Raw genomic sequence first — 19,337 nt, forward strand, 5'->3', positions numbered from 1 at the left:
GTAGGTGGCGCTATGCGGCACTCATCACAATTACCCAGAATTACCTACTGTTCATATTTCAGGCCTTCAAAGTAAGTTCGGCTCAATTTTGACCCATTCTGAGTCCCTCATAATGATTGTGTACAACAAATTCTAAACAACAGATCTGTTTAGAATGTATAAACAGCCCATTTGACTAATAAACTAAATAAACTGATGATTAATCCTAATGAAATGACTGTAGTGCATTTTTCTACTAGTCACAAATTAACTGTACATTCATACAGCACTTTATCTGCCTCCATAGCTAATTTAGAATCAACAATTAACCTAACACACGCATTTTTGCAGGAGTACCCAGCAGGCAAAGGGGGAACATGCGAGCCCCACACAGAAAGGTCCCAGCTTGGATTTGAACCAGGAACATTCTTGCCCTGTTTCCTAACCACTCCACCACCCTATTACAGTTCTTGTTTCTGTGTGAAGGCACCGTCTGACCTCGTCATGACCTTTGTTCTTATGTGTGTATGATCACTCCTACAGTTTAACTGTTCCCCAAGATTTAAAATCCACCTAATCTGAACCGATTCAGGTCGAATTTGTCCTGGAGCAGCCTTGGTGTACAAACATTTATAGCACGTGTACAAAAGCGTAGCATCCAGGGTATTTTTGCTTCTATCAAATATCAAAATGGGTCAAATTTGACGAGTTAAAGCAGGCTCAGAACAAAGAGACCAAACACCGTTCCGTACCTGACTATCTGCAGGTCAAAGCGGACAGATGTGTCATCCTCTGATAGCTGGTGCACGCTGAACCCCAACTCAGCCACCACCTGACCAATGAGAGCACAGGGACAGGGCCAATCAGTGAGCAGGAGGATGCAAGAAAATCTAGCAGACACCACTAGACTTGATTTGCTGAACAAAGGTCACTCAAAATAATCGAAAATTCATTACTGATGTAATCTGATTTTAAAGCTGCAGTTCAACATATTTGATTCAAATATTTGTTCAGGCAAAGCAAATGTGCTTTAAACTTGTCTTTCCTTTCTGATCAACTTCCACCACCACCTTTGATTCTTTTAACTTTCTCTTGTTAAAACAGTTGGATCAACTCCTATAACACACTTACTGATTTACATGCACCGATCACTGACCTTAGTCCCTCCCTTCATGGGGTTTCCTAGGTCACACACCACCATTTTAGTCTGGTTCTCTTTCTTGTAGGCACAGGACAGCCTAGACAGGGTCTAAGAAAAATAAGACATCACAGATTATTAATGGAATACACACACACAGCTCAATGATGAATTGGATTGTGCAGAAATACTTTATGAACAAAGGTCCCAATGCAATAACTTTTCAGCTTTATTTCTCAAAGTACAGCAGCAGGAAAATGTGTTTCCTCACTTCAAAGTGAACATTAAACTGATTTTGGCTGAATCTGGGCAAAGTGGAGTGACGTCTGTATTACCTGACTGCGATCGACGCCGCTGAAGTCAGCCTGCTGCGGAGGGTAGATGTGGAGTTCGGCCTCGTAGGCTCCCTCGCCTTGATTCTCAGCTGTGATCTCGAGGGTCAGAGCGTTATCATCGCCAATGTAAATCTGGTCACGGTCACTGAAGGGAGGGAAAGAACACTAAACTGAGGGTCTCACCTAAACTTCCGTCCTGATTTCATTGGCAAAACCTTTTTGATTTAACTTGTGTTGAGTTTGTTTTCTCACCTTTTAACCGACAGCTTGAGGTCAGGTTTGCAGATGTTGTCAGGCCCACAGTCCAACAGGATATGAACCTGATGGAGAGAAGAGCAAAGATGAAGATGCTCAGTATCAAAGAACGATAAATAAAAGGAGTCATTCAGTATTGTTTGGTCCAACCTACTATAAAACCTTCATTATCAAAAAAATAAATTGTGAACTATCATTCTCTACATGCCAACATGACTACCAAAGGCCCTATAAGTCACAGATCGCTGTTCATTCATTGAATAAGCTGCACATGCTTACCTGCTTGTTGATTTCAGATGGAGATGACATGTCAACAATAGGCTGCAATCCCGTTTTGTCTGCAGCCTGCTGGTAGTTCATACTGTACTCCATCGACACTGAGATGGGAGTGATCTTATCCCGGAACTCTCGATCATCCTGACAGAGCAGGAGGAAACAAAGAGTCATGTTTGTAAATCCATTCCTGGGAAGCGTTTTCCTTTTATCCTTCAAACTTTGAATTCCTCTGTGGTCACAAATCCAGTTAACATGTATCTCTAAAAGCAGCTTTCATCCGTTAGTCCTGTGATTCTAAACTGTGTGACTCGCTCACCCTCAGGTAGACCATCTGCTCCTCGCAGGCCGGCCCTTTGCCGTTGGACACGGTCATGTCTTTGGAGTACTGAAAGGTGCGACTGTACAGGAAGAGGACACGCTTAGTCGCCTCCTTCTGCTTCAAGCGGTCCAACATGAGGTCCACTCGGAAAGCTGGGAGAGTTATTAGACAAAATCTGAATGTTGCACCGCCACAACTAATCTAACTCTTGTTGTTGTGTGGAGGGAAAATGGGATGTAGCTTCTGCAGATTTACTTACTGAGCAGGTCTGGAGCCCTATGGCCGCTGACCTTCAGACAGTACTTCACCTTAAAACTGAAAAACAACACATGAGTCCCCCCTAATGATGTTTAACAATGATGTTTCAATCAGTTATTGACAAAAATGCACAGCAAAGGATGACTGTAGGTGTTTATGTGCAGGCGAACTGAACGCATTGACAAGAAAAAGAAAAAAACCTGTCAGAAAAGACTACAAGTGCATGTTTTAGGAGAAATGTGACTGCTCACCATGATACAGGCGTGTTGGTACCAGACAGTGTGCAGTTCTTTTCCTCAGGGTTGATGATCAGGGGTGTGATGTCCAACGTGGCATTTACACTGATCACTGGACGGGCTCTGTACATGCACAACACACAGAGGTTAGGTCAGTGCGGCGTGTTATGTTGATTACATCCCGTTAGTCGTTTGTCCCTGTGTGTTTTGTTTTGTTTTGTAACAAAACTCATTCCTACACGTAAACTAGAAGGAAAAGGATTCACATACAAAGGCGTAAAAGTTTTACGAGCTTTACAGGGCGGGAGCAGCAAATACAAGTGACAAAATAGTTACGTTTTTGATGAAAGACTAATCGACTGTTAGAGCTCTAATCAAAAACAAAAAATACCTTTAGCATTTTACAAATGATTTTTAAAAATATATTTAAAAAATTGCCTTGTAAGGTGATCAAGGCAGAACACATTAAGACAGACAAAAGTATTTAAAAACCGCACAGCATCATGTCACATGGCTGTGATGGCTGCTGGGACAAAGCTGTTTTTAAATCTTGTTGTTCGTCCTGCATTTGGTTTGTTTTGGAAAATTAAGTATGAAAAACAAGCTTTTAGGAATTCCAGTGAATATGTGGACACTTTTACTTAATGTTGTGAAACTGGAGGAAACTTTAAACCTAAGGATATAAGTAGCATATTTTTAAAATCATTTCAAGACAATTTTCTGAACATCTATTCATACCAGGCATCAGGAGATACAGACAGGTTGTCGATCACAGTGAATCTATAAATCATAGACAGTATAAAACACAGGTGTAGCTTCTAGGCCTTAAACCTGCATTCCTCTTAATGTCCAGCAGGGGGTTGACAGCTGTTGTTGCAACAAGTCTCTGGAAAACTCTCCTTGTACTTGATCTGAGTACATGCCTCCATAATGACTGCGTGATCTACGTCACTGATTCTACTGTATGTTTCAGAAAGCAGTTATTGCAATTGACAGCTGAGCGTACAGTGCCCCAGTCAGAAACCCTCCCCCTCACTCATCACATCTGGTTTCAAGACCTCAACAATGGAAACACTCCATGCACATCTGGTTGTTCTAAGCGGTTATGAATGAGTATGACTTTGTATGAAAAGGGTTCACAGTAAACATTTAGGATATATATGTACATAAATATTAATGAACAAAAACAAATTAGGATGGGGATGCAGGTTGAACGTGTCCTAATAGCATCTATAAAGCCAGTAGGAGCTGAATGAAAGCAGCAGCTCTTTGATATCAGAGGTGGCCTTGCTCATTAAACTCATCAGCTTCTATCAGAAGCATTACAGACACACACACAGTCACAGCAGGGGAGCACACTCACACACGCAGTGTAGATTAAGGATTTGATTACCTGTATAAAACGGCTTTGTCTGCTCCAAACACTCCAACTATTAAATCTGTGGGACAGAAACACACATCAGCTCTTTTTCACAGCACAGCTACTGACATTCATTTGCCTCCCACTGTGCTTCTCTACATCTACACGTTTCTCTGTGTGTGTGTGTCTTTACCTGGATATCCATTCTGGTCTATGTCAGTATTTCCAGACATGGAGTACCCAAAGCTAGGGGGCATGTAACTGGATGCCCATTTGCCCTCCAGGCGCTGAGAGATGAGGCAAACATTTCAAATTAAAAGTTTATCTTTGGGCTCTTGTTGCTATAGTATTAAACTTCCTTTCAGTTAAAAATTATAGCACACCAACATGACTGGGAGGATGTGGGAAGGCCACATCGATGTGAGCAGCAGCACAGTGGTCAGAACTGAATCCAGTTATCTAAATCAGTTTATTTGAAAGTGAAACTAGAAACAAACATAACTAAAATAGCTCTTACAGCCATTCTTTTTAATGTCTGCTGAGGATTTTATGGTAATCCCAGACTAACTGTGAACCAGTTTAAGTGAAAACTTTATGTTTGTATTTTCAGTCCAGATCTGAGGTTAGAATCACTGGTTTCAGTAGTCTTTGCCTGTGACTACTTCAGAGTGTGGGCAGGATTTTCACTGTGTACACTGCTTCACACCATAAACACTAAACCAAAGTCTTAAAAATAAAAACAAAGAAAAATAGTTGTCACCCATATAACATTTACAAAATCCAGTTACTGTAGAAATCTAACTATAAGCATAAGTATACACTAAAGTGTATATAAACACATTGAATGGAAGGGGCAGGTGTGGTATTTACCTGGGATGGTGTTGCTTTGAGCCCCTGAGGGCTGCCATTATGGATGTAAACCAAACCATTATGGTTGGGGCCTCCGTAAGGAGCAGAGATGGCCACATCTGGAGAAGAGTGGAGGGAGACGCGGAGTGGGTAAAGAACTACTGTGTAGTGGTCAAGGTGAAAAGCAGGTCATGCATTTACTAAATCGTGTATACTTCAGCAAGGACCTGTGTCTATGTTTGTATACACACATATGTATCTGTGGACAAATTTCAGTTTTAAACTGCTGTTTCAAAGGGATGTGTGGAGCTTGATTTGGTTGGAGCTTCACTTTATCCTCACAAAGACAGAAAGTGCTAAAACACTGGAGGAGGAGAGGGTGGTGTTGTGGTGCTCTGTGTTACCGTTGTAGCCATCCATGTTCAGGTCTCCTAGCGCTGCAATGGCAGAGCCGTATCTGGCGTAAATGTGTGTACCAGTGAGCAACTGAGGTGGTTGGAAGGAAAATCCACCCCGACCAAGATAGACAGACACCTGGAGAACGAACAAACACACACACACACACACACACACACACACACACACACACACACACACACACACACACACACACACACACACACACACACACACACACGGTTTTAACAAACTGAAGGCTAACAAAAAACTCCACATCCTTTATATTTTGCTCATATTTTAGAAAGATTTACCCTTTGCCTTAAATTTGTGTTACAGTATTACATTAAATTAGTTACTAATTTTAAATAATTTAAATAGCTTATACTGTTGTTAATTGAATTATTTCTCCAGCAAAATATATTTGCTTTCCTTAAAAAAACAAAGTAAGCACAGTTCACCTAATCTGTCAAACACTTTTACAGTTTTGTGTCTGTGTATGCAGTGTGTGCTGTGTCCCACCTCCTTCATGAGGCTCTGTCCATGAGGGGAGCTCCAATGAACACATCCATATTACTGACAGACGGATGAAACACAAAATAAGAACACCAGATCACTTATTATTTGATTATACTCATTTAATATAGCATCTGCTTTTTATATTTATAACTAAAACACAGTGTATCCATATTATTCTAAGGGCAAAGCGTCTGTCATCCTTTACATCCCTTTGTGATCTGTGTGACAGTAAGAAGAGTGCTTGCAGAGAGGACAGAGATGGCACAAGAATGAGTGAAAGGGCTGATTAAAGAAACTGATACACCGAGTCATCGAATTGCTCAGTGTGGTGCGATTTTATCTCAACTGCTTTTTTACTTCAGAAGGTGCTGTGCAGCATTGCTCCATCAACATAAGCGGAAAGACTTAAATGTCACGCAGAAAACATCAGAGCTGTGTCGACTGATACACAACACCAACTCTAGTATCACATTTCCACGTTGGTACCCACATTTCACCCGCTCTCATCTTTACTCTGATTTTCCTGACACTTCTTGGTTCCTCTTTCTTGAACGCCCCAATAGAGACTAACCAGCTGTTTATCATCATCAACCAGTTAACACGATACTCTCACAACAGGAGCAGATGGGAACAAGCAGTCAGCATGTGTTAGCATGCTGAACAGAAACACTGATAAGATGGTCAAACAACCTCTGAGAGGTTAGGTGGTTGTGTTTGATCATTTCCACCACTTCCTTAAAGCTATGGCATTAGCACCCAGCTTCTCTCACCACTTATTTTAGTTGGCACACAACTAAACACATAAACAAGTGTATGAACCACCGCAAACTGCGCAAGCATGTGTAAAGTCTCGAAACACTCCAAATTTAGCCGCGTTCTGGTTTCATTTAAAAGAGGCCATCAAGGCTCAAGCTGACAGCAAAGTGAACAGTGTTGAAGTTTGAGTGTTTCCAGAGGTCAAAAGCAGTTGTAAAAGTCTTCAATGTGCTTTTAAATTACAAACCCGGGAGCTCTCGCACTTCACTAGAGTCCATCGAGGGTACAAGTACGCCAAAGTCTACTAGAGACGCGTTAATTAAAAATATAAAAATATCTGCCATTCATATTTCCCCAAAACACTACCCAAGCTGGACAAACATTAGCTCTTCTAAGTGTCAACTGTTGTCATTTTAATGGTGAGTGAAAACACTGATACACACTCACACATACACACAGAACGCCACCAAATAGCAGCAAAACCACTGGACTTGACTTCATATCCCCACAACTGCATAGAGAGCCGGTTCAATGGAAATATGTTGTCATCCTATTGTTGCACTGTGCTGACAACAATTGTTCTGCCATAAATTCCATGGATGGCGCGCTGCTGCACGGATATCTACGTACAGAAGAATATATCTGTTCTTTTGTTGGAGGACTTGTCTTAAACCACAGACGGGGAAATTGTATGAGCACACACAAACACGTACTCACCCGTCATTGTTGACATCAAAAGCTGCAACTGAATGTCCAAAGTACGCAGCCATCTACAAGATGAGAGCGAAGGAGAGTAGAGGAGATGGAATCGTGAGTTTACACAAGAAAGCACGCAGTCACAAACATTTTAGTCGGGTTGGAAATCTTTAGAATGAACTTCTTATTTAAGCATGTATTGTATGTTTAAGCATTTATTGCCTGTCAGACTACTGTGGCCTTTTGAATTTAATACTCTTTAGGAACGCCATGTTAATGTTACATCTCTGTAAACAGTTGTGATGTAATGGCTGCATCTCTGATACAAGCTAGAATGATGTTTCTCCTCGTAAAGAAACACAGTCCATCAGCAGCTTCTGAGTAAAATAAGAGGCCGTTCTCAAACCACAACCCAGCGACTAACACAATGACACACATGATATCAGAGGTGAGATCGCATAAACAGAAGAAATTCAGAGAAAACTAAAGGAGGAGTGAGAGGCTTGACGTCAGGGAGAGGCGTCTGTCTCTTTAAAGAGAAAGCAGGCAGCAGGAAACTGATAAAAGAGGGGTTAGAAGGTTCAGAGAGGGAGCTATGTTGGACAGACAGGAAAATGAAGAGGAACTAATTAACTCGAGCGATGACAGTCTGTTTTCCTCCCCACCCTCCTCCCCCTCCTCCCCCTCTGCTGTATCTGCATCTGGAGCAGTTTACATCTTGATTTAAGATCAGTGTTCACAGGATCTTCTACACCTAAAAAGATCCAAAGCCTGGTTTCTTCACCCCTTCAGAACTACCAAATTAATAATACTCTCTCTTCTTCTTGCCATCTGACACTGACCATCACTAAAAAGGCATCCAGCACGTTTCTTTGTGGTAGCAGGAAGAACTGCTCTGTTCTTCTGACATTTTGGGTGTTGTACAGCAAACTAAAAACACATTTGCAGCTCACTGAGATGCTTTATGTGCAGCTGAATATAACCCCTCTGTGTAGCCACGATCAATCATTTTGCTCAATGTAATAAGTGAATATCATCTGGATTACAGCTGCTTGAAAGTAACTGTTGGTGAACAGCTGATTAATAAACCACAATCAGACAGTATTTCAAAGCAGGTTCAAAACGGTACAGTACAAGCTGTTACATTAAAATGCACACTGATGCTCGTCTCCTCCAGACAACCAAACACACGTGTCGACTTCTGACATTTCTAAATGAATGTAATCTGTCAACTGATCTAGAACGCGGGCTGATTTTTTGTTTTTCTCCACCCGTGGTTGTTTTACTGATTAAATCCTCAGAGGCAAAACCCACTTTGAAGCATGCAGCTGTGGCTTTCTGTGCCACAGAGTACGGCTGTCCCACACCTCACCTGTGACCCTGTGAAGTTGATCATGGACTCCATGACTGCGCCGTTAAAGATGTTCACCTAAAACATCGAAAACACAGCACAGATCAGATGCTGTTCGTTTAAGAAATCCCCATTAACGCTGTTAGAACTCAGCAGTGCTGCTGTGCATCTCACAATAATAAAGCATCTTCAGCTTCTGTTAGTGACATTATACATTTACAGTAATAACACAGAATCATCAAATGTCAGCAGCACTGTTGAAGCCAGCTTTGTCCACTGGTTCCCAACCTAAGGGTCCAGCCCCTCTAAAAGTTTACCAGACGTTATGAAAGAAAAAAAAATCTGTTTCTGTTATACAACTTTGTCTGATCTTTGTCACTTCTTCACTTATGCAGTAATAAGCCAGTGCAAGCAGTTTCACTGGTTTATAATAGCCCACATCAGCTGCATTATACCCTGGCTCCAACAAGTATTTAAAAATGAAATCAACAAATCTCAATATTTATATCCTGGACGTGACTCCGAACTGCAAAATTAAACCTGAGAGAGATTTGTACTTCGTTATGTCTTCTTTTCTACACATGGTTTACCAATCTGAGGACAGATAGCTTATTATCCTCTGTGTTTTATTTGCGATGGAATCTAAAGCCACAATGATTAATATTTAACAGCAAGCTTATGTATCGTAATGAAAAGATCTAAGTCTTTAAAGTGTGGGTTTATTACTCTAACCATATGTAATGAACATAAGGAGAATTGAAGTTAGTCTTTGTAACTAAAACTCTGAACTCTCAATAATGGTTTGCTTTAAATTGTTATACAACTAGATGAAGAGAAACCACCAATCATCCAATCACAGCTTGAGCTTGAGAGACTGACAGTGAATATCTGAAGCAGAGCACTAGCTGATAATTGTTGGTTAGATGCTATGAAGCACTCTGCCTAAAGCCCCGAGGTAGGCACACTCACCGACCACAGACTGACTGGATAATATGTCCTGCACTCTGGAAGCTCCAGGACAACAGTCGGAACTTGGCATAGTTCAAACATTGAGAAGTGTGTGTGAGCTTTTAACACTTACGTAACCCAGCGCCTTCTCCCCCCTCGGTACTCCAGTCACAAAATCTGTGGAAGCATAAGAAGTTGAACAGATAGACACTAACAGACTGGTTATCATCTAACTACAGATGTGACTTTCTTTTTGCTATTGCTTCAAATATTGTTGTTATAATTATGTCATTGACTTATATGATAATCCAAAACCCAACACTGTTACAGTTACTGTGGCTTTAAAAGGGAAGCTGGGCGTCCTCGGGACGCTGCCTTTAAAAACAGAGCATTTAATTCAACTCACTCTGAGCCTTTTCTTTGTAAGTGTGTGAAAACTGTGTGAACATTTCACACTGGTGTATTTGCAGTACACCTGCATTGTATAAATCCCCTTTATTATCCCTCTTACCGTCCTTTCCATCGCCATTGAAGTCTGCAACTGTTACAGAGTATCCTGTGAACACACAATCACAGAGTCTCTCGGTTAGTGTGGCTCTTCAAATCTTCTGGGGTTTGATCGTTTCAAAATATGTTTAAAGATGCAGACGGACCTCTAAATAAGAATTTGTGTATGTAATTTGAATATATTGTAACTTATAGGCACATTCTCAATAGCTAGACACACTAGAAAAGTTCATCCGCTGTGTTTGGATCGTCCTCAAAGCTTGCAGCTGCAACGCTGTAATTTGTGTAAATGCTTTACTGTTAAACTTTGCTTTCATAGTTTTATATTTGACAGTTATTTAATTTTATACATAAAAAAACTCAAGCAGCAGTTTTTTTTAAAAATCTCTTTATACCAGGTCCTGCTTGTAGACTAGCACTAATGATGATCACAGACTACATGCAAAAGATGGATTCCACCCACTGCTTAACAAAGACCTGTGAGACATAAACATGGAAGTTATGAAAATGTGACTGAAGGTGTGTACGTGATTGTGTAGTTACCAAGATAACTGTCGTCATACTGGGCATTGGCTGACTTGGTGGAGAGCGTGTTTCCATAACGGGTGATGTAGTCATTATTCAAGCGGTTAAAAATCTCTGAGACGTCATCAGAGATCAGCTGGCCTGAAGAGAGAGGAGAGAGAAGAAGAAAAGACAGACGAGACGGCATGGAGGAGAACAAGAAGAGTAAAGCAAGACAGAGCACACGGAAAGAGCGAGGATAGAGAGCAAAAAAGAAAAAAGATGGAAAAGAAAAATGTTAGAGCACAGGAGACAATAAAAGCAAAAAAACCCAAGCAATTTAGGGGAACAAAAAAAAGTAAAGGAAGTAAAGGGCAGAAAGAAAAAGTTCTTTCACGTGTGTGTTTACACGCTGATGCACTTTTGGTGTCAAGAAAAAAACAAAAAACATACAACTTGTAATTAAAGGAGCCACAGAGACGCAGCGTTAACAGCTATCTAATCAGAAACAACAGTGTGGAGTGTGTGGTTGGGTGTGTAATTGTGAGTGCTGACTCAACAGGAAACAATCATTAGGCTAACACAGGAAGGCGCAGGAAGACCATGACCATAAAGGGGGAAAAAAATTGTGTGACTGACTCAGCGTTCGGGGTATAATCCATGTCACACCCTCTAATATCAGATGGCCAGACAAACATTACAAAATGCTGCTGAGATATAGACAGACAGGCAGACACACACACACACCTCATAGCTATACCTGCTCATTAAAATCTTAAGCGTGCGATGATGCATGCTATGGTCCAGTGTGAGATGGTGCAGTGAGTAATGCTGTGAACTACAAGTTGAGATCAGTGTGTTTTTCCTATAGCTGTTAACATTCTGATCAACTGTACCTGTGAAAACTACGCTACAGACAACATCATAATAACACAGCTTTTGTTCATTAGGTTTTTACTTTTTGTCAACGTAGAAAAAAAGCTCTGGGTGCTTCAATTCCAACCACACATGCTGATTAAATTTGCAACTGTTAAAATGAATTTTATAAGCAGCTCACAAGCAAAACACAGTTTTTAGGACCAAATTTGAATTTGAATACAAAGTCCACTTCAGTTAAGAGTTATAAAACAAAGTTATTTCTCTGTATTTCAGTGGATAGACTCAGAAAAACAACCTTACTTTAACCCTTTGATGCATTAATTATGACGAGTATTTTTATCCATCTTTAGGCATGAAAAAAAGATTTTTGAACATGATTTTACTTTTCAAATAGTTTTTTACATGTCCACTTAGGTGGACAACATCACCTTTGGAGTGGGTGGCAGGGTATGGAGTGACACATTAGTGTCCAATGTAGTGGTTTATGTGCAAGTATACCATCAACACTGACACAAATACAAGAAAACAGCCTTTGAATAGCTGTCCACTGTTGTGACCACTATGCGTGAAAGGGATAAAGTACCTAGTGTACCTCAACTTTACTGTAACTGTATTGAAATACAGTTACAGTAAATGTTCTCTTGCCCCCAGTCCCCACAGTGACACAGCACACACTGCTCATGCTGATCCAGCAGCTTTTAAAAACCACTGACAGCTGAGCTGAAAGCCTCAACGAGCAGCAGACCATGTTATTAACGATGTGGAGTATTGCAAACACCTTTTTGACACAGTGTTCTGCCTGAATGCTCTGTCATAGCCTTATTTGTTACTACTTGTCATTCATAAAAAGGTGTCGGTCTCTGTCTGTTCATCCTGAACTAAAAAACAGAGAGAGAGGCTGTGAAAACAGGGCTGGCTGGATGACCTGGAAATGAACTGTCTCTCTTCATGTGTCAGTCACCACACTTGCTTTAAGGTGGCAGCAGGAAACACACACACACCTACACGTAGTCAGTGACACACTCACCCTGCCAGTAGAAGCTGCCAGGTCCTCCCACCACCACCCTGTTGTCGTTCTGAAGACATTAAAAAAAAAAAAAAAGGAGAGGGGAAAGGAAAATCCAGATTTTGTCTTGCACTCTTTACTCAGTCTCATAGTAAAAAACACATTCTTTTCCAAAGGGTTAACAGTTCCACTTACTGAACTAGTGATTCAGTACAGATGCTCTCCTGAATGGGATCATATCCTCGCCCCAAATCTTTCATTTCTACCATTATTAATTTGCATTATGTTGTAACAGATAGAGAGGCAGTGAATTCTAGCTGAATGTGACACGACTGTACTAAACTCAAATTGATGGTTGATGATGCAGTGAATAAAGGACAATCTGCTGCAGTTGAAGACTTATTGCATTTTTATCTCCTGATTCACAATCACTTAACTGTGCAGTGTATACAACATTCCTCAGTCTGCACTGTTTTCTCTAACTCTCATTTGGTCGTGCCTTCATGTACGGGAACGTCAGCCCACGGACACTGTATAGACTGAAGTGTTGAGATGCTATGAAAATGTGTGCATTCTTGCACAATCTCCAAAGCATACATCTTAAGTACTACAGTGATCCTATAACTTAAACTCGTTTTTGAATTCATGAACTTGTCTTACATGAAAAAAATGCTGTGAGAAATTTCTTTTATGAGCAAATGCTGTTATGCAGAACCATTTATGGAAGTGCCAGTAGTGTGAGGCTCGACTTGTTTAAAATCACTGTCCAGCAGCAAGTTGTTAAGTTTTGTTGATTAAACAAATATTAATCAGCAAAACTCAATATTTAATTTCCTGGATGCAGCTCTGAACTGCAAAACTATATCCAAGAGAGATTTCTCTTCCTGTCTAAATAAACAAGGTGCACCAGGTAAACCAAGATACACTCATTTAAAACTACAATTTCTTCCACCTGTTTACTGTCCACAAAAAAAACTAAAGGGATAATAAAAAAAATTAATAACATTCTCAGACACGAATCTAAACATTACTATTGGATTAGGTACTCATTTGTTCATTTGTAACAGTACTGACAGCCAACTTCACACAGCAGCAGTGCTGCAGACAGGTCGGCACACAGCCTCACACACTCCTGACGTAGTTGACAATGAGCGCTTTGAGCCAATTTACAAAACAAGTTATTTGGGGACAGCGTGTGTGAATCCTACCTTAAGGAAATCGACACTGAAGCCAGCCTGGCAGAAGCCCTGCCCTTCTGGTGAGTTTTTATCTGGAGAAGAAATAAAATAGCATAATTTATTATAAAGCACCAAATACAAGGATATGATGATATATGACGACAAGATTTTCAGAAAGCGTGACCTCTCATCCTGACCTTCAAGACGAGGTCACTGAGATTCAAACTCATTCAAGACTTTTTAGTAGACAGTAGACGCGCCTATGATCTGAATTTCAAATTCCTACGTCGCCTCGTTCTGGAGTTATCGCACTCACAAACTTAGGTGCTCATGCCACCCAGCTGTAAAGTGGGGTAAAAACTAACAAACTAACTGCTTAAATATCAATTAAATACAAAAAACTAAAAAATGTCATTTTTTGAGGTTATTTAATATCTTATTATGTGTCTCCTCCTCTGCTGTTGTCTCCTTCCTCATTTCCACCTCATCCTTTTCCTCCTTACTGAAGATCTTAGTTCAGTCTGAACTGAACATAGGTCAGAGCCCTAACAAGGAAATGTGCATGAACATGCTCATTTATTCCCGACATAGTTGAAACTCTTTGTATACAGCAAATTAAAAATGTGACCCTCCAGTCTCTGGACATGTGAAAATGAGCCAGCTAAACAACAGCAGCTGGTTTTAGGCTAATGTTAGACTGGAGTGTGCTAAAAATCACACTTTACCTCTGATATAAAGTTTGATTACATTCTGACATTGTATGAGAGTTTATTCAAAAGTTCAATAATGTTACATTCACTTCCAGCAGCAAAAACCACCACCAGCACTCACTGACAGAAAAGTTCAGCATCTCCTCAAAAGCTCACCTCAGTATCACCGTCACTGAACAGAAGAGCGCTTCACTGACTCGTCGTCTTGTATCATTCTGACAGCTGAGGTAAACAGCAGACTGACAGCCTACACTTATCACACATGAACGGCGAGCAGAGTTTTTGAGGTAACTCCACGGTAAAAATGTAAAATGCCGCACAATATGTCTCACATATTATTTTCTTATTCCTAATGTATTTCTAACTGTCAATATTACTCAAATATGTTAAAATATAGTGTGTACATGTAGTATTGAAACATGTCCAGCTGCGGCTGTTATGGAAAACAGTCTAAATGTTTTCTGTTATACGTTTGTCCTACAGCGGCCACCGTAGCTCAGATTGTGCACCTGAATTGGGAGGGGTAAGAACAGAATTCCACTGCGGATACTAGGACAGGAAGAAACAAACATACCTGTTCTGCAGGGCGAGTATTCAACCACCTGGTTTCCTTTCTTCAGGTAACAAGTTCCCACAGGCTCACGCTCAGAGACGCCAAAGGTCGACCACTGGTAAAGGGGAGCACACGCCTACAGAGCATACACACATAGACAAAACAAATGAATCCAGCGACATATTAATTCAGTGCAAAAATAGTTGGTGTGGATTGTTGGTAAAACTGTGCTTGATCCTCTAAGTCACATTAACTGTAGGGACTGTGGGAAAGTGTGCAGTCCATCCTTTCAGCCTTTCTGTTTCAGTTGTGGTGGAGAACTACTGGCTCCTACACTGGAGAAGGCGCACTTTATTTACCCAAAACAGCGGTTCTAAATGGGCAGCTCCTGTGGTCAAATCAGATATATAAAAGTGTGGACTGAAACAGTTTATTTAATCATCTGCAGACTACAACCAGGATTTGTAGGATCTCGAAAATGCTAGATCAGAACATTTGACCAATCCAAAAGTTCAGAGGTCTTCACTTCAGCAGGAAGAAAAAAAAAAACCTGAGACAAAACATTCTGGGTACTTTGGACAGAAAGGCTCCATGAGGCAAGTCCTGTGGAGAAACTACACCTTAAAATTTGTGTTAAGGAGAAGCATGAAGTTAGTGCCATGTTTCTTACCAGAATGTGTTCTCCATCAGATCGCACTGACGCACCGAACCATTGTTTGGATTTAAACTCCATCTTAGCCCCATTATTCATCCTGTCATCTGCAAAAAGAAAAAGATCATTGTTAAAGAATTTAAATTAGAGAACAGCGATGGCAAATAAACGGCCTCTAAATAAAGCAGCAGAAATATATCTTTAAACACACAAATACAAATTTGGAACTAATACTCAAGATGTCTGTTTTCCCCTTTTTAAAGCTGCAGCAGCACAAAACTGTCCAGGTTTTTCAAATTAACAATAACTAGAGGAAATGAATGGCCGACTGTCTGGACTCTATCTTCATCAGGGAAGACTCTTGATTGGTAAATTTTAATGTGACATGGGACAGTCTTTGTTAAAAGTTTAGTGCAGCGGTTTTCCAATGGAAAAGCTCTGACCTATGTTTAATAATGTTTGGGCAGCATACTTTTTTTTCCTGCCACCAAGTACCATTCAAACAGGGATAAACTTAGAATTCTGATAGACTTATGACACATACACAGCTGTGGCTATAAATGACTGCAGTGCTTTGAAAATCTCCAGTCTCCTAAAAGAAGGACAGACAGGACGAATATTTCAGGAAGAAAAACAGGAGACAATCAGACAGATCGCAGCACGACTACGACTGCAAACATACACCATTAATTACCATCTTAAGCACAGTTTTTCCTAATAAGCACTGAATGATGAACACCGCACTGAAATTTAATGTTTTTTGGGTTTTTTTTAAAAATTTAATTCAAGACTGGCGTAGCCGCCCTCTCCATTACACATAAGCACATCCCACGTGCTATGACGCATGTTTTAAATGGCTGCAAAATTCCCCCAGTCTGTATGATTTCCATTATGAACACTCACATTCTGCATCAGAGATTTAATTACAGACCTCACACTTTAGCAAACACACATGTTTGTTTCAAAATGACCAACTGAGCTACAGAGAATCACCAATGCTGATGAGAAGTGGGTCTCACTATGACTGAGAGACCAAACAGCACTTCTGCTCTTGAGTCCAGATATCCTGACCTTCTTTAGCACAGTACTGCATATGGACAGTTGCTGTTTATTAATACCAGCAACAGGATTTGAACTACAACATAAAACATCTGGAATTATGTAATGACATGTAATAGAAAGAACGCTTCATTTTTCCTTACAGTGGCATTTGCACACTGATGACAGTCTTGTAAACCACTGACAGTATGCGCCATCACAGCATTATCTGACTAATAAAGTTCTTCTCAAAATAATGACCAATGTTTAATAAATGATTGAAAAACATTCAACAAAACAACCCAATGGAGGTGCTTCAAACATCTTAAATTGTGTATTTTGTGTCCACTTTTTACTTTTTCATTTAATGACATTCTTGTGTGTGTACATACTGTAGCTATACATACTTTGTACAGCACTTGGGTCACTAAAAGCTCTGTTTTAAATGTGAATCATGAAAAAATGTTACTTACATTGTAAATGTACAAAGCTATTATCAATGTAAATAGCAGCTACTCAGAGGAATATAACACACAAATCCACAGGTTTCACTGACTGATACTGAATGTATAATAGGAATGCTGTCAGGAGACAACAGCTGGCATTTGACTGCTCCCAGCTGGAGTGAAAAAACAAACAATAAAAAAACAAAAACATAATAACAAACTGAGCTCTGAATTAGTGAAACAAAAGGACGACTCCCATAGAAATCAGATAAATATTTACAAGCAACAAGCAGGTAAATATTTAAGCCTGGGCAGATATTACACACGGACAGTTTGGGATTTTCCCACCAGGACGGGAAACTCCAGCCTTGGCATTTCCAGCTAAATTCAAATTCTCTGACTCTCAGAGCTATGTTTGGTTGATAAAAGAGCGTTCTAGTGCCCAGCGGACACGAGGGATGAAGTACAAAAGGATTAGTTTGCCAGTTTGGCAATAACTTGCATCAGTCTTACCTAATCTGTAATTATGGTGGTGAATCAAGGAGCCATGATGCCAACTGTTTGCTGCCAGCTAGTTACCATCTTAAAAGGACTGTCGCCATGACAACAAACTCAGGCACTGTTTGTTGTTTGCTAACCAAAAAATTTGTTATTGTCCACATTAACGTGGTGAGAACAACAAACCTCCACCAAGGCAGCTCACTCGCTCGCTCTCAGCTCACTTCTAGGGGAACAGTTTTGTATTTTCTATACATTTATTTTTCTTTGTTCTTTTTAAACGTACTTTTAAAAAGTTTGTAGTGCAGTAAAAACAACTGCAAAGTTTATCCTGTTGAAACACATTGTACTGTACCTGGGATCATTTTCAGTACATTTTTTTTTAAATGTACATGGATAAAGTGTGAGTAGCATTAATTTCACTGTTCAGTAAATTGTTAAATATTCATTTAAATCTTTAGAGATATATATCAAGTGAAAAGTTTGTGATCAAATGAGTTTATTTTGTTTAAAACAATCAGAACTATTGCACATTTACTCAATTTGTTATTCATTTAAACAGTTATAACCAGTTACTGTACATCATATGTTGTAATAAAATTAATCAATTATACACATAAAGCATCCTATGATCACATGTTCCTGTCATTTTGAAAACCTATTGCCATTTTTAGTAGCTCTACTGAGCATTATTAATAGCATTTTTATCCTTTTCACATTCAGATCAATCTTTTGACACTGAAGGAGAGGTCAGAGGTCAAATGTAACATCATATTTTAAATCTTTATACAGTATTTCCTATATGTTGACAGTGCATACCACACTTGTAAGAATCATAGTGTCAAAGTTATGAGGCTTCTTTTCCACTTTAGACAATTAGTTCATTGAGATGACCTTGAAGATGTAATTTTGAAGGCCAAATTTTAATGGATTGTTAACATGACTCCACTCTACACCCCTACAAAGTTTAATCAGAATTTATTCAAAACTTTTCCAGCTATCATGTTTATAGACCGAATGACACCAACAGCATAAGCTCCTTGTCAGAGTTAACAACACTGAGAGTCTTCAGCTATTATACCAGCTCTGTGACACTTAACTAACGCTCACATCTGCACGCTAGTATCGCTCATGATGTTAAAGTGCTAAAATTTGCTAATGAGCACTAAACAAGTCCAGGGAAAGCTGATGGAGACGCCATTAGCACGTCCTGCTACGTGCTGCGCATAAAAGCAAATATATAAAAACTATTATATATTTGCTGTACACAATATTCCTGAAGACAGAATAAAACAACCAAAAAAAACCAGAGACAGGACAGACTAATGCTGAGTCTGGGTCACACACAATCACACACACCCCCACACACAGTCAAATTCCAGTTAATTCTGTTCTCTGGTCCAGTAAAGCTTTTGGCCAGTAATGACTCAGGTCATCAACAAAGGCCTCTATTGTGGGGAAAAGCACACACATGGGCTCACACACACTCACACACACACACACACACACACACAGCATTATAACTGGGCCACTGATTAACTACATTACAACCAAGAGAAGAGTGTCACTGAACATGTTTGGTTTCTGTCCGAGCCTGCAGGCTCTCAGTGCTGACTGTGTCCTGCTCTAAGGCAGATGGGAAGGCACTTGCTGATCAATTTGACTGTAACATCAGGAGATGAAGCTGAACAAGTT

The 19,337-nt window shown here is 40.0% G+C and overlaps 1 protein-coding gene across 1 annotated transcript in view; it reads right to left on the minus strand.

Annotated features, from left to right (window-relative positions):
• itgav (integrin, alpha V) overlaps positions 1-19,337 on the minus strand; it is a 39,540-nt gene that overhangs the window by 11,345 nt on the left and 8,858 nt on the right. Inside the window, 22 exon segments of the mRNA XM_039599545.1 lie at positions 732-811; positions 1,136-1,228; positions 1,453-1,597; positions 1,705-1,772; positions 1,987-2,124; positions 2,300-2,454; positions 2,562-2,617; positions 2,812-2,919; positions 4,190-4,235; positions 4,350-4,443; positions 5,027-5,124; positions 5,410-5,539; positions 5,905-5,977; positions 7,394-7,446; positions 8,745-8,801; positions 9,805-9,848; positions 10,183-10,227; positions 10,722-10,844; positions 12,589-12,637; positions 13,776-13,837; positions 15,030-15,144; positions 15,679-15,767. Coding sequence (XP_039455479.1) covers positions 732-811; positions 1,136-1,228; positions 1,453-1,597; positions 1,705-1,772; positions 1,987-2,124; positions 2,300-2,454; positions 2,562-2,617; positions 2,812-2,919; positions 4,190-4,235; positions 4,350-4,443; positions 5,027-5,124; positions 5,410-5,539; positions 5,905-5,977; positions 7,394-7,446; positions 8,745-8,801; positions 9,805-9,848; positions 10,183-10,227; positions 10,722-10,844; positions 12,589-12,637; positions 13,776-13,837; positions 15,030-15,144; positions 15,679-15,767 — 1,921 coding nt within the window.

Source organism: Oreochromis aureus, linkage group 16, assembly GCF_013358895.1.
Source record: "Oreochromis aureus strain Israel breed Guangdong linkage group 16, ZZ_aureus, whole genome shotgun sequence".
NCBI lineage: Eukaryota > Metazoa > Chordata > Actinopteri > Cichliformes > Cichlidae > Oreochromis > Oreochromis aureus.